Raw genomic sequence first — 15,719 nt, 5'->3', positions numbered from 1 at the left:
AAGCACTCAGAGAGCGCAGACCTCCGCCATTAGCCCTTTCTCCCAATAGTGAAGAATCCTTTCAAAAGTTCCTAGATCCATCCCCACGTGTCCCCCACCACGGCATTCGCTGATTACTCCCTCCCCGATGGGGTGGAAACTCGGTGAGGCAAAACATTGGATTTGCTACGGGTGCCAACAGATTCACCCATGGTCTCACCGGATGACTGGAAGTCATGGCAGAGGATGAATATTCCTCTATTCCTCCCAGCATTGTGAGTATTCTCGCTACAATTTGCTGTCTTTCTCTCTGTTACTCTCTGACTTGTCTCCTCAACCGGGCGTGCGTCTTTCAAACTCTTTTAACTCCAAAACTTTGAATAGAAACACACCCACAAAGGCTGCTGGGATTTAAGTTACTCATGTCTACCATCTCCTGGTGTAAAGTGGTAACAGCGCAGACCTCCACCATTAGCCCTATCTCCCAATAGTAAAGAATCCTTTAAAAAATTCCTGGATCCAGATGGTGATCCGGATCAGTCCCAAAATCTAGTCAGTTCTTCCTTATGCCATTTCTGACATTTCCTGAAAATTTCATCAAAATCCGTCCAGCACCTTTTGAGTTATGTTGCTAACAAACGAACTAACAAACTAACAAACCCACCTAATCACGTAACCTCCTTGGCGGAGGTAATAAACAACTTATCAGATGTTGAAACTGAGACATTTTACCATTTCATGAAAAATAGTAGCTCTTTGAATTTGATGACAGCAACAGATCTCAACAAAGTAGGGACAGGAAAAAAAGCTTGAAAAAAGTGGTACTAGGAGCATTTTGGATCTAATAAGGTTAACTGGCAACATGTTAGTAACATGGCTGGGTATAAAAGGAGCATTTTAGAGAGTCTCTCAGAAGTAAAGATGGGCAGGGGCTCACCAGTCTGAGACAAATTGTGTCTAACAATTGTGGAACAATTTCCGAAAAATGGTCCTCAATGTAAAATTGCAAAGACTTTGACTATCCCACCATCTACAGTCCATAATATTATCAGAAGATTCAGAGAATCTGGAGAAATCTCTGTGAGCATGGGACAAGGCTGAGGGTCAGTTCTAAACTTAACACAAAAAGTAAGGAAATTTGTCTTTGGTACATTATTTCCTTGTTGTAACAATGCTTCTTGGCAATAAATCTTACACCGTTGGAAAGCCTGTTTATCACCCTTTTAAATGGTGCCACATTTCTAAGTATCATGAATTTGTGGGATGTGCAGCAGAGCTGAGTATGTGGGTTGCGCCCATGAAAAATGTGCCAAATCTTCTCTGCCAATGCCAAACAGCTTATTCTGCCATTGACTCTTGTTTGGTGTTTGGTGGATTAAAGCATAAAGCATAAATCACTCTTAAAGTCATACTATAGGGCTCACAAGTCTCAGCACATGCTGTACACATGGTGAAGAGATGTTATTTCAAGTTTGAAAGGCCTCTAGACTTTTTTTTGTAAATGAGCATTAATAAATTCTGACCTTCACCACATCCATTATAGCAGTATGAACTGCTGATCCCAGGAGAACTGATCTAATTAACTCAGATACGTTCATAGAGGACATTTTTATCAGACTCTTCTTTCAGCTCTGGCTGTCCATCAGGCTTAGTGTTACGTTATAACGCTGGCCAGATGTCTGATTATTGTTTAAGACCAGCGTCTATTTTATTAAAAAGGAGCAGCACCAGTAACAGCAGAAGCTTGCTCCAATGTTTCAAACTCCCTGGTTCTGTTGATAATTCATGTTTATTTTGACACCTCCCGTGATCAATATGGGACTTCAAAAATTGTTGCTAATGAAATGGGAAAAAAAGTTGATTAGCCTATGCAGTCCTACACCAATCCTGCAAAGTTGGTTCGTGTATAAAATCAAAAAGAGGTCATCAATCATTGTGCTGTGTCTGTCTCATTCACAGAATTAACAGTTCAAGTATTTATGGGCTACAGTTTCCGTGTGAAAATGTTATTTTGAATATAACTATAACAATAAGAACATCTGTAAATAGAAACTACTGTATGTTGAGGTAATCCACACCTACTTTTAAAGCCTTTTGTTAACATTTAACATTTTTCCTCAAATGATAAAATGTCTGAGTATTGACATTTGATGTTTTTTACATTTGATATGTTTTTGTAGGTTCAATTGTAAATAAGTACTAGAAATCGTACAGAAATAGGACAAAATGTCTTCAAGTGTACAAAGACGGGCTTCATAACAATCAATGAACTGTTGAAATACTTCTTCATTCTCAAAGGCGGAAATGGGCAGTACAACTCGCACCAATCAGCCCTCAGTTTGCACATGCCCCGCCCTAGACAATCACGTCTCTCCTGATGTGTGGGCAAATCTGATTGGAGGTTGATTCTCTCTCTTGTCTCTGATTGGTCAAAACCCGTAATCTCTGGAGCTGGAAGCCGGGTGCGTCGCTCCTCTGTCAGCTTGAACGGCTCTGGGCTTCTGTGACACGGAACAGAACATCATTCCACCTCTTCTTCTCGTTGTATTCAGCTTCGTGGACCTTTAAATTAATCCAGGTAGGTGTTTGTCACATTTTATTAACGTGTATTTACTCCTGAAGGCGACGCAACGTAACCAGGAAGTGAATGCTATCTAAATTAAAATCTCTCGATTGTCGTGCTACAACGGTTAGCCACATCTTGGCAAAAAATCGTTAAAATTAAAGTAGTCAAACCTGTGCGGTTGCTGTTTGGTTAAACGGATCACCTTTGGAGTAGTTCGTTAAAATATACAGAATCCTGTCCCTTTAATGGTCTTTCATGCCTTTAATCGTATCAAACTTCTCCTAGTTTCCCTGCATTATACTAACAGTTGTATCAAAACTTATTGAAAATGTGCATTAAACACATTTTTAAAAGCTACCATTCCTGGTTTGGCCTTTAACCTAAACTGTCTTTGGCTCTAAAAAGTCTCCTCCCCCTCATGCATCATCATCTGTCCGTCCACTTATGTAACTTTTGCAAATGTCATAATTTCCCACAAAAACATAAACGTATTACTTTTTAAAGAACCATAAATACATTGAAAAGCGACCAAGTGGACATTTGTGTAAGTTCCTGATGAAAAAGTTTCTTTATAGGTGGCTTATGGTCTGATATTTGATTATTGTCTTTTCCTAAGCTGCAGACAAAGTGGATTCACGGTGGATTAAGTTAGTCTGCACCGGTTAATCATATGCTTCAGGGTTGTGGTTTAAGATGATTATACAGTTTATTGCATAAATGCTGAATCACTGCTCCTGGTGTATTTTATGAATGAAGTCATTCATTGAAACTGTAGTGCTATCTAGAGGGGAGCTTAAATCAATATTACTCATCCAAAGGGTTACACCTGCAGATTTTCTAACCGTAGAGTTTGCTCTGTAGCTTTGATTGTGTTTATTTCCATTTTACTTTACTATTAAATGCAAAAAGGGAAAGATCCTAAAGCCAAATATGAGACTTGTAAATCTTGTAATTGTATTTAGTCTGACCAAAAGTCTTATTAAAGAAATGACAAACTGGGATATTATTAGGTCTCAATTTCAAATCAAAAATCCAAACTACACCAAACAAGCGTCAACGGTAGAATAAGCTGTTTCGCATTGGCAGAAAAGATTTGACAAATTTTTCAAGAGACAAAACCACATACTCGGCTCTGCTGCACATCCCACAAATGCATGTTCCTAACACATGTGGCACCATTTGTAAGGGAAATAAACAGGCTTTCTAATGGTATGAAATTTATTGCCAAGACCGGATGTGGCTTCGGCTCATTCAACCAACATGCCCACACCATCCTAGAGCAGATAAAGAAATGCAGGAAGTAATTGCATCAGTAACCAAGTAAAACCAAAACTAAAATAACTGGAGGTCCAACCTTTCGGTCAACCACATGAAACGGGCCAGTTTTTTTAGAGTACCATGGAGTACTTTAATGAGTACTGCATGGTATTCACAGGCACAGGCAAAGTTAATCCTTAATCGTTTTTGATAATCCTAATAATCAATCAAAATAACCCTGACTACAATCTTTGCCAGGATTAAGCAGACTCAAGACATGTAGATGCATCGTTAAAGGACTGCCTAGGTGATACTGGATGGCCTAAAAATAACATGTCCTTTTTTTCACTTCAACCCGTTTTGTGATCTTATGTGGATAAAGAAAGGAAAAATAAAAGAGCTTGAATGTTTAAATAGAAATATGCTGGTGCATAAATGCAAAGCAAGGGAGAGCAGCTAAGAAAATGTAGTTCATTTTTTCCAAAATAGAACATTTTCTACAAGTATTGATAAAATTCATTTATGGCCTAGGCCTACTGATAGGAGAAGTAGATGAAGCATGTTGGGCTGCATGGTGGTGCTGTGGTCAGCAATGTTGCCTCTGAGCCAGAAGATTCCTGGATTAATCCTTTTTAGACAGAGTGGTGTGGACTTTGCATGTTTTCCATGTGCATGCTTGAGTTCACCAGTGTCCTCTCACAGTTCAAAGACATGCTTGTCTAATCGATGAATCTAAATGATCAGTAGTAGTGAGTGTAAGCATGAATGTTGAACTACATGTCAGCTCTGTGATTGATCAACAATACATGGTCCAGGGTATACCCCACCTTTCATCTAATGAGGAGCAGGGTTGGTTATAACCCCTGCAACCACAAATAGCATAAGTGGAATAGATAAAAGATACAGTTGAAACCAGAAGTTTACATAAACTATATAAAAAGGCACATAAACTTTTTTTTTTCTCACCGTCTAATGTTAAATCAGATTAAACTTTTCCTGTTTTTGGTCAATTAGGATTACCAAAATTATTTCTATTTGCTAAATGCCAGAATAATGAGAGAGATCATTTTTTAGACAATTTTTTATTATTTTCTTGAGAGTCAGAAGTTTACATACATTTCATTAGTATTTGGTAGCATTGCCTTTAAACTGTATGACTTGGGTCAAATGTTTTGGATATGCTTCTACAAGCTTCTCACAATAGTTTGCAGGAATTTTGGCCCATTCCTCCTGGCAGAACTGGTGTAACTAGGCCAAGTTTGTAGGCCGCCTTACTCGCACATGCCTTTTCAGCTCTGCCCATAAATTTTCAATGGGATTGAGATCAGGGCTTTGTGATGGCCACTCCAAAACATTGACTTTGTTATCCTTTGTAACCAGTTTGGCAGTATGCTTAGGGTCACTGTCCATTTGGAAAACCCATTTGCGCCCAAGCTTTAACTTCCTGGCTGATGTCTTGAGATGTTGCTTCAGTATTTCCACATAATGTTCTTTCCTCATGATGCCATCTTTTTTGTGAAGTGCACCAGTCCCTCCTGCAGCAAAACAACCCCACAACATGATGCTGCCACCCCCATGTTTCACAGTTGGAATGGTGTTCTCAGGCTTGCAAGCTTCCCCCTTTTTTCTCCAAATATAACGATGATCATTATGGCCAAAAAGTTCAATTTTAGTTTCGTCAGACCACAGAACATGTATCCAAAAATTAAGGTCTTTGTCCCCTGTGTGCATTTTCAAACTGTAATATGGCTTTTTTATGTTTCTTTAGAAGTAATGGCTTCTTCCTGGGAGAGTGGCCTTTCAGCCCATGTCGGTACAGGACTCGTTTAACTGTTGATAATGACACACTCTTACCAGCTTCAGCTAGCATCTTCACAAGGTCTTTTGCCTTGTTCTTGGGTTGAGATGCACTTTTTGGACCAAAGCACGTTCATCTCTGGGACACAGAACCCGTCTCCTTCCTGAGCAGTATGATGGCTGGACATTCCCATGGTGTTTATACTTGCGCATAATTGTTTGGCCAGATGAACGTGGCACCTTCAGGCATCTGGAAATTGCACCCAAGGATGAACCAGACTTGTGCAAGTCCACAATTCTCTTCCTGATATCTTGGCTGATTTCTTTTGATTTTCCCATGATGTTACACAAAGAAGCAGTGTGTTTCAGGTGTGCCTTAAAATACATCCACAGGTGTGCCTCTAATTAACTCAAATGTTGTCAATAAACCTATCAGAGGCTTCCAAAGACATGGCATCATCTGGGCTTTCCCAAATTGTTTAAAGGCATAGTAATCTTAGTGTATGTAAACTTCTGACTTTGAACAAAAGTAATAAAAATTGTCTAAAAAAATCCTTTTCTCATTATTCTGGCATTTAGCAAATAGAAATAATTTTGGTAATCCTAATTGACCAAAAACAGGAAAAGTTTAATCTGATTTAATGTCAGACGGTGAGGAAAAAAAAGTTCATGTGCCTTTTTATATAGTGTATGTAAACTTCTGGTTTCAACTGTATATGGGAGGCAGCAAGTTCCTCATATGAAAGACAGAGTAAAACTGAGGATTTATGGCTATAACAATTTGAGATGGAAAGTAAAAACAGCATTGATAAGCACTAGAAAAAATAGAGACTAAAATGCTTTCAAATATATAATTATGCAACCTTAAAAACAGGGTTGGTAAGAAAAGCTCTAAATGGATTACAATGGTAACCTAAATTTACTGAATCTGTTCAGAGAGATTTTCCAGTTTTTCAATACAAAATATTTGATTTAACCTGATGATTCATCATTGGTTGTCTCTTCTTTTCCCCTATTTTTACCACCAGGCTTTAAGATGTCTCAGAAGATCAAGGCCGGCTCTGTGGTGGAGATGCAGGGAGACGAAATGACTCGAGTCATCTGGGAGCTCATTAAGGAAAAACTCATCTTCCCATACCTGGAGATGGACCTACACAGGTGAGAGGAGGTCTTATTTGTGGAGGAGGGCATGATAGCCCACCTCTCTGTTAATTTATGGCTGAAATGTTCATTTTAAACATGCAGAAATCTATCTTTAAGGGAATGGTTTATTGTTTACACGCTCTCTCGTACTACAAGAAAAAGAGGCTGAATAAAGGTTACCAAGGGGCATTTCTACAGGGAAAGGATATCTGGTTTGTCCAGTTTGTCCTGAAGTCTCCTCTGTAGAAATTAGGTGAAGAACAGGTCAAGAAAACAATCTGATTAGCATCTAATGAAAAGGTATTTGTTGTTAATACTGGTGGAGTCGAGACCAAGATGATAAAACATCTCACAGATGTCTTATCTCTCTTAAACCCTATGTGCATATGAGCAAAACTCCTAAAGATTTTTGATTCCTGGATGAGCTTCATGTGAATGCTGTATTTCTCACCCAGCCAATTTTGCTGATGTGTAAATGCAGCCAAAAACTCTGGGTTACTGTTTAGAAAGTTTTGTAGTTTTAGGTGGTATACCAGGATCACTATCATCACTGGTATTACTCCTGCAAAAGTGATTTTTGAAATACTTTCACCACCAGTTTAAACACACCATTGATTGTTGTGCACACATGGGGCACTGACAAAATAGATTGCAGCACGGTACTCAGGTAAAAATTTTTCTCTCCTCTCAAAATCTGATGTCTGCAATAACAGCAACGTAAAGTGAGTGACGGCTATATGCAGGACTGGACTGAATTGGTTTGGCTTAAACTCACCACAGTACACCTTTAAAGGTGTGTTTAAACCAGTGACTCACTTTTTTTTAAGTCAAAGATGATTCAAAGAATCAGGCTGTGGCTGTGACTCAAAAACGTGGCTGTAAATACTGTTCTATACTTGCAACTACTGTTCTATACTTGCAACTAGTAGTTCTAGCTCTGTTAAAGCACAGTTAATTCAGTGATAAACATGTGATTTCCAACAAGCTGTGTTAAAGCTTTAGTCTCATCATTAAATTAGCTGTTTTTAGTTGCAGCTAAACACAGCTTGACAGTATGTAAACCTACTTAAAACCCTAGAGTCAGGCTATGTTGGAATGAACATGAAACTCATAGGATTATTGAACATCTTTCTGTGGTCTTATGAACATATATGAGTTGATTATGTCATCACAGACTGGTTTTAGGGGGAGAAGGAGGGTCATAGTGCTTGCTCGTAATTTTTTTTTTTTTTTTTTCTGATACAGCTTCAGGAGCTCAATCCCTTTGGACTTGGGTTGGGAACTGGAGGTTTGCATGTTTGAGTCACATTTGGACCAAGTCTGGAAATTAGGCTGGTAGCTGGAGATTAGCAAGTTCTCGTAAAGCTCGTAAAGTGGCTGTAACTTGTGGTCAAAGAAGCAGCTGTAAACTGAAACACTGTACTCTAGCTGTCAGTTGTAGCTCTGTTAAAACTCAATTAATTCAATGATAAAGATGTGATTCCAACATCTTCTTCTATATAAATGTCTCCAGTTATTATGCTGTGTCAATGCCTTTGGTTGCAGGTTCAAGTCATGGTGGGACCAAGTCTGGAAACTGTCTGGTATTTTAATCTGGATAAAACACTAGTTTGTTAATTATTTTTTGTTGACACAGATTAAATCAGGCCCTGTTCTTTTAGTCTGATAGTAAAGAAGGAATGAACTGGCGTCCCTGTTAAACCTGAACCTGTTTTTGTTGTCTCTTTTTCTTTCCTTCCTTGGTGGTGTGTTTCACTTGTTGAACGTTGCGTTGTTGTGGCTTTGTATTGGCTTTCAGGAGAAGGGGAGGGGAATATGGGTAAAAGGTCACGTCTGCTGCCGTTTAACAATGCCAAATGGTTCACGGGACAAACTTAGAGGCTAATACTTCTAGGGAATGATAAGCACATTGAACTCAGTTTATTTTTCATTTGTTTATATCTTGTCCTCTTATATTTACTCCGTTAAACACAAGTGTAACAAGTGCAGCCTGTCTTTGTATCTTGGATAAAGGACAGTTGTAATTGCACAGGCAGTTCCTTGTTTCCTTTGTTGCTGTGTCGCTGGATGGATTTTCAGATCTCCTTTCCCTGTTTGACGCTTTAAAGAACAGAATGAGAGAAGAAAACAGGGCAGGAGGTTAATAGCTGTTCTTGATTTGAACATTGTACCAGCTCCCACAGAAATAGGACAGAGAGAAAAAAAGTTTGAGTGATTTCTTCAGCCTTTACTACTCATTAACATCAGTGCTGTCCTTTGACACAGAGAGGATGTTTCACACCACAGCTGCTCTGAGCTTTATCATTCACACACATGCTTCTAAAACACCAAACCACAGACATATGCCCACATTTAGAGCTTTGTTGTACAGAGCTGCAAGGCCTCTGTGCAGTGATGGACACTGAAGCATGAATAATCACTGCCCTTCTTGTTTATTGCATCCCATTCCTCTGCTGTTAGGATTATAAATGGTCCACATGTTTTTTCAGTCCATTTCTTCCTCCTCAAATCTCTTACTCAAGATTTTAAGGTTAAAGTATATATAGTTTTAACTGAAATGTCTTAATGTATCCAAAAAGACTAAACCTATGATAAGTTGAGTTTTTACAATACCTTAAATTATTTGTAACGGTTTTTAAAACCAGGAATGCTGGAATCAAAATCTATAAACTTATTTCCCTTAAGGGTTAAAAAGTTTTCCCAAAAATGAATGCCTAATCTGAAAGTTTGCTCTCAGTTTGAAGGAACTGATTGACCTCTCAATCTCTACAGTCATTAAATATTTAGCAGCTTTTAAAGCTTAGCCTATGTATTTCCCTTTGGCAGATTTCTCAGCATTTATCAGAAGCTTATCAAACTTATACTGAAAAAGACTTTAGACATGTTGCAACCCATGAAACTAAGCAGTAAAACAGTTTTTTTAGTCAGGAGGGAAACTTCAGAATGTACTGGCATTGATATAAAAGATTTGAACATATTTCAAGGCTGCTTTAAACACTTGTTTAATCATTATTATTATTATACCAAACACTATTCTCTTTGTCTCTTCTTGCACAGCTATGACCTCGGTATGGAGAACCGTGACGCCACAGATGACAAGGTGACAGTTGAAGCGGCAGAGGCAGTCCAGCGTTACAATGTGGGTGTAAAGTGCGCCACCATCACACCAGATGAGAAGCGAGTGGAGGAGTTCAATCTCAAGCAGATGTGGCGTTCGCCTAACGGAACCATTCGAAACATCCTAGGAGGAACTGTGTTCAGAGAGGCCATCATCTGCAAGAACATCCCCCGTCTGGTGCCTGGCTGGATCAAACCTATCATCATCGGCAGGCACGCCCACGGAGACCAGGTATCTTATTTTTGAAATCAGAGTCTATTAACGGTTTTAAGGTATGGCTTTTGTTGATGATTCAGCCATTATTAGCAGTGAAATTTTCTTTTTAAAACAACTTGAAGTCTGATGTAAAGGATTTCTGGGACAAGCTGACTATCAGTTTGGTGTTTCCTCATGAATGAGCTCAGTGCACTCTGGTTTCAGGGTTATCTTTAAAGACTCTGTCAATAATCATATTTCATCATCCGACCGTTGGACCTTAACGTACAGTCTGTACAGTGAAACATGTCACAGCAGCGCTCACGAGTAAATCACTGTTAACCCATGGCGTTCTGCCAGTCAACAGTGTCTCCATAGAGAGCATTAACCAGGTGAAGAGTCAAAGAGTGGCGAATTACATAACATCGCTGCACGTCAGAGGTGTACATGTTCTAGACTCTGCTGAAACGTGCTGACAGGAGTAATGCTCTGGTATTTATGACTGTCTTTATGGTTAGTAGTAAGCTCAGACTCGTTTGTAGCTGTTTTTATTAAACTTCTGTCTTTTTTACTATCACACAGTACAAAGCCACAGACTTTGTGGTGCCTGGGCCCGGGAAGGTGGAGATGACCTACACGCCCAAAGGAGGGGAGCCAATTAAATATACCATCTTTGAATTTCAGGGTAAGAGTATAGAGAGCCCGATGCTTCATCCCACTTTGTAAAAAAGAAAAAAGCTCATCTTTTTTATTGACCCCAGACTGAGCAAAATAGTGCCAGAGAAGTAAATGTAAAAGTACACAAACGCTAGGCTTGCACAAGAAATGTTAAAATAATAGATGCAGTAATATATGATCTACTCAAATCAGTGGCGGACACAGGATGTTTGAGGGGCAGGGGCACCTGCTGGGGGGGCACGATGCACAAGTTGTCATAGATTACTTGTGAAAGTTAGACATCCTGGGTAAGATTTTTTAGTTATTTGATTTAAATGTATTTAACCAGGAAAACCTCATTGAGATTAAGATTAAGATAATTATGAGATAATGATAATGTGATGTTTCTGGGCTAAAATCACTGACAGTTTTTTTTGAGCAGTCACAGGAATCAATCATCCAATCATCTTTTTTTAATCCCAGAAACTCATAGTTTGGTCCATTTAAATGTATGACTTTTAAAGTTGAAAATATGTTTTCTTCTCTGAAAGGTTTGACTTTTTAATTTGTAGATTTCAACTTTTTTCAGAATTGAACAGAATCTCTCATTTTTTAATTTTTACAGTGGCCCTAAAATGCGGTTCTTATAGGCCTATTATGTTGGGAGTTTTGTTAATGAAAACACTAAATTGACGTTTTTAAATTTTTTTTGTTTAGAGGTCACTTTATCACGATCAGCTCACATTGAGGGCACAGAGGGCACATTATCAGATTTTGTCTACTTCAAAGGAAATCCAGAGAGGTACTTTGCTGAGATTTCTCAGATAAGAAGGGAGGCTAGAGGGTGCTGGGTCAAATTTTGCCCACTTCCAGGCCACCGTAGAGAACACTTTATGATGTTTACCTTGTATGGTTCAGTGTATCATGTGGTATCGTATTGTTTATCTTCCAAAGGGGCATCCAAGAGTTTGTTTGTAAGTCTTTATTGAGGGCACTTTTTTTAAACATCAGGAAACCAGTGGGGGTGACTGAAATGTTTTAAAACTTGAAAGTAGACTTGTCCTAGTAGCCCAGTCTAATACCAAGGTTACTGAGGTATAAAGTCTAGGAGTTTCCCTAGCTGACATGCTTTCTGTGTTGGAGTGAACATGGACAAATGAGGGGCAGAAAAAGGGCTTTGTTGTTTGAAATAGTTCATTTATTAATTCTTTATTGCAATAAAATCTATTCAGTTTACTTTTGAGTCAGCATGGACATTTGTACAAAGCTTGGTGAAAATCCATAAAGTTTTTTATAGGCTCAAGCAAGAGGTGAACATGAGGCCCAAAGACCTTCACTGTTGACCTCCACAATCTAAACAGTTCATCCTAAAGTCAAAGAGTATTTTTGCAACATGAAAACTAAATTTCTCAAAACTCAGGGTAGTTTTTATTGAAAGACTTCTAAATTCAAAGAAGGTGATCAGAGTTGGGTAGAACATCTAGTAATTTGTGCAGTGGGTCTGCACTGAGGGTCGTCTTGAAGTTATTTCTAGTAAAATAGGCAAAAACAGAAACCAAAGGTAAAATATGACTATGCTATTGTGTGACAGGGTGTCTTTGACTTCTCTTAAACCCACCCTGTCCTGGGCCCAAGGGGAGGGGTGGGGATCCCACCCCAACCCAGATTTGAGCTTAGAGCCATGCTGGGCCTGTGTTGGGCTGGAGCAGTAAATCAGACCTTAAATATATGGACATATCAGCCATAGGCCAGTTACAGTCCCAAAACATTAACTTATGCATGAGCCAGGCTCTAATGTGGATTCACCTGGCATTGATTTACATCTGATCACCTGATGTTTGTATGTCCTCTTCCAGGTACAGGTGGTGTTGCCATGGGGATGTACAACACAGATAAGTCTATCACTGACTTTGCACACAGCTCCTTCCAGATGGCTCTGTCCAAGAGCTGGCCGCTGTACCTCAGCACCAAGAACACTATCCTGAAGAAGTACGATGGGCGCTTTAAGGACATCTTCCAGGAGATCTACGAGAAGTACGGAGCCTTAAAAACTCAGTTGATTAACATCTGTTGTTAACATAATCATTGTTCTGACAAGTTGTCTTCTTTCTCCTTATGCAGGGAGTACCGCGCTCAGTTTGAAGCTAAAGGTATCTGGTATGAACACCGCCTGATAGATGACATGGTGGCTCAGGCAATGAAGTCTGAAGGTGGTTTCATCTGGGCCTGCAAGAACTACGATGGAGATGTTCAGTCGGACTCTGTGGCACAAGGTCAGTGGAAATATTATATCAATATTCATGTCCTATAAGGTTTACATTATACATTAAACTTACTGGAAGAAGGCCCAAGATTAATAGTCAGTTTTTACACCATTTGATTTGGTCAGATGAAGCTAGCCAATGCCTCTGCTCAGATGAATTGGTGCCAGTTTATCAGAGGAAAAAACCTTTAGATAAGTTTGATTCAGGAGTAGATTCATGCAAATATTGATATGTAAAACACCCAGAACAGCAGAAAAACCTTCAAAAGATTTAAAGTTTTCTGCCCTTTTTTGATATTTGTCCATTTATCACACTTCATATCATTATCACAGAAGTGAACCATGTTCTCACATAATCTCATTCCTCCCTTTATAATTCAAACATTGATTGTTATTTTTCTGTTTTTACCTTTTTTGTGTGACTGTGTCAGGTTACGGCTCTCTGGGCATGATGACCAGCGTTCTTATTTGTCCTGATGGTCGTACGGTGGAGTCTGAAGCCGCACACGGCACAGTGACACGCCACTACAGACAACACCAGCAGGGGAAAGAGACCTCCACCAATCCTATCGGTAAAACATGGGGCAAGGACTTGACCTACCTAAAACATATACCCAGAAAATGAGGCTTCTCTTGACACTTGTTTGTGTTTCCTGCAGCCTCCATCTTTGCATGGACAAGAGGTCTGCTGCACCGAGCGAAGCTAGACAGCAACACAGAGCTTCGAGTGTTCGCTGAGTGTCTGGAGGCTGTTTGCATCGAGACCATCGAGGCCGGTTTCATGACCAAGGATTTGGCTATCTGCATCAAAGGACTGCCAAAGTAAGTCTTCATTCATCTCTATACAGTCCTATACTTTTATTGAAACAGCAGATGTGTTTGGCGCAAGCTATGTTAAGTGTATTTTTCTGTCTTATTAGCTTAGTGTGTAAAATAAAAAGACCCCAGTTAAGGGGTTTTTTAATTAAGGGTAAAAGTTGGTGATGCTGGGATAGGTTGGGATACCTGCAAAAGTAAACTCAATCTTTTTCCTCTGTTTTCAGTGTGACACGTGCAGACTACTTGAACACCTTTGAGTTTTTGGACAAACTGGCAGAGAACCTGAAGATGAAGCTCGCCAACCAGCCCAAACTGTGATCTCTGCTTTCATCTTTAACAGATAAAAAATCACGGAAACACATTTTTAACATGCACACATAAATCCACACAGAATCATTGCTGGAGCCCGGAGGAAAGACCCCTAAACTCCAGGAGACTGAAGCCGAGTCTGAGGGTCTGAGCATGTCTGGTGCCTTTTTTGGACGGAGGAAAAACGGAGGCCATCTTTGTTAATGTTTCACTAAAACACCGGATGGCTCAGTCGTCTTGTTTACCCTGATTGCACTTGGTCCCCTGCAATGAGTTCTAGTGTCGTCAGTGTTTGTTGGTGATCTTTGCTCGACGGGGGACAGAATCTGTCTTGAGGGATCTTTCAGACCCTCACTGCCTTATTCCTTTTTATGTCACAGTCCTACATTAATCCTCGTCTCTTTCTTTGTCTTGTGAAGTTTTAATGATACCTCAGGCAACATTTAATCTTTTAATCTCACAATCTGTACTTCACTAAGGAAATGTAACTATAATGCAACATAGAACACTGAAAACATAGACTAATTATGTCATTTACAGCACAGAATCACTAAAACATGGTCTGCTAATGTCATCAGTAGTGATAGATTAGAAAAAATGGACTGAAAATGTCATTTATGCTAAAAAAAATCACTCAAACAATAACTGATCATGTCATTTACAGCTTTAAAGAAATGGTTCTGACAAAAAACACTGCTTTTAGATTCTCATACTAACATTTGTAATCATAGTTGTTGAATAGTTGTATTTATTTGTCCTCCTTTTTGTGTGTACTGTGGTCGAGTTAACATTCAGCTCATTAGTCGTATCCTGCCAAAAAGTCAAACAGATGTTGGTCTGTAAACATGCATGTTAATTCTTGATACGTAACTCATAATAAATGAGTTTTTGAAGAAATATAGATGTTTTTCTTTCACTGGTGGGACTCCTCACATGATGATTTCTTTTTTATCAGTAAGTAATTCTTATTTTTATCCTCTCACATTTTAGAAAAGTTTAACTGCAATGGAAATACATAAAGATGCTAAAAAGTGATGGACCAAGACCAATGCACAAAAATTTGAATTCACTGACAAGGAGGATGTTAAAACAACAAGACAAGGCATAATAGACAAAGCAAACAGAATGGAACAGTTTCAAATACAAATCCACAAAGTAATGTATGAAATCCCTTAAGAGACATACAGTGCATTCAAAAACTCCCTTCACGTATTTTTTCTTTTTTCAATTTTCTTACGTTGCAGCCTGATGCTGCAGTTGGAAAGAATAGTTTAGTTTTTATTCTCATTATCCATGATGAAAAAATTAGAACAGAATTTTAGACACTGGACAGACCCTTTACAACAGCACTAGTTTAGCTCAGGTTCGTCCCATTTCTCTTGATTGCTACTGAGATGTTTCTTGATTGGAGTCCACCTGTGGTAAATTACATTTATTGGACATGATTTGGAAAGGTACACACCTCTATAGAAGACCTCATAGCTGGCAATGAATGTCAGCAAAAACCACAACATGAGGTCAAAGGAGCTGCAGAGCTCAGATACAGGATTGCTGACAAGCACAGATAATGGGAAGGCTACAAAATATTTCTTCTGCACTGAGGGTTCCTAAGAGTG

The 15,719-nt window shown here is 39.1% G+C and overlaps 1 protein-coding gene across 1 annotated transcript; it reads left to right on the top strand.

The window, feature by feature from the left end:
• Positions 1-2,422: 2,422 nt before the first annotated feature.
• idh1 (isocitrate dehydrogenase (NADP(+)) 1) lies at positions 2,423-15,000 on the top strand. Its single transcript, XM_041807840.1, has 9 exons — positions 2,423-2,557; positions 6,628-6,757; positions 9,800-10,091; positions 10,638-10,740; positions 12,569-12,746; positions 12,834-12,985; positions 13,407-13,547; positions 13,635-13,797; positions 14,019-15,000. The coding sequence occupies exons 2-9, from the start codon at positions 6,636-6,638 to the stop codon at positions 14,110-14,112; spliced, it is 1,245 nt and encodes a 414-aa protein (XP_041663774.1). The 5' UTR covers positions 2,423-2,557; positions 6,628-6,635; the 3' UTR covers positions 14,113-15,000.
• The last annotated feature ends 719 nt before the right edge of the window (positions 15,001-15,719 follow it).

Source organism: Cheilinus undulatus, linkage group 15 (genome assembly GCF_018320785.1).
Source record: "Cheilinus undulatus linkage group 15, ASM1832078v1, whole genome shotgun sequence".
NCBI lineage: Eukaryota > Metazoa > Chordata > Actinopteri > Labriformes > Labridae > Cheilinus > Cheilinus undulatus.
This window is presented reverse-complemented; position numbering and strand designations above follow the sequence as displayed.

Bases quoted from the DNA above. Each gene is read 5' to 3' on its own strand.
- idh1 (XM_041807840.1), top strand. From the start codon at position 6,636: ATGTCTCAGAAGATCAAGGCCGGCTCTGTGGTGGAGATGCAGGGAGAC. The intron at 6,758-9,799 runs GTGAGAGGAGGT...CTTCTTGCACAG, and splicing joins CTGGAGATGGACCTACACAG to CTATGACCTCGGTATGGAGA. The intron at 10,092-10,637 runs GTATCTTATTTT...ACTATCACACAG, and splicing joins GGCACGCCCACGGAGACCAG to TACAAAGCCACAGACTTTGT.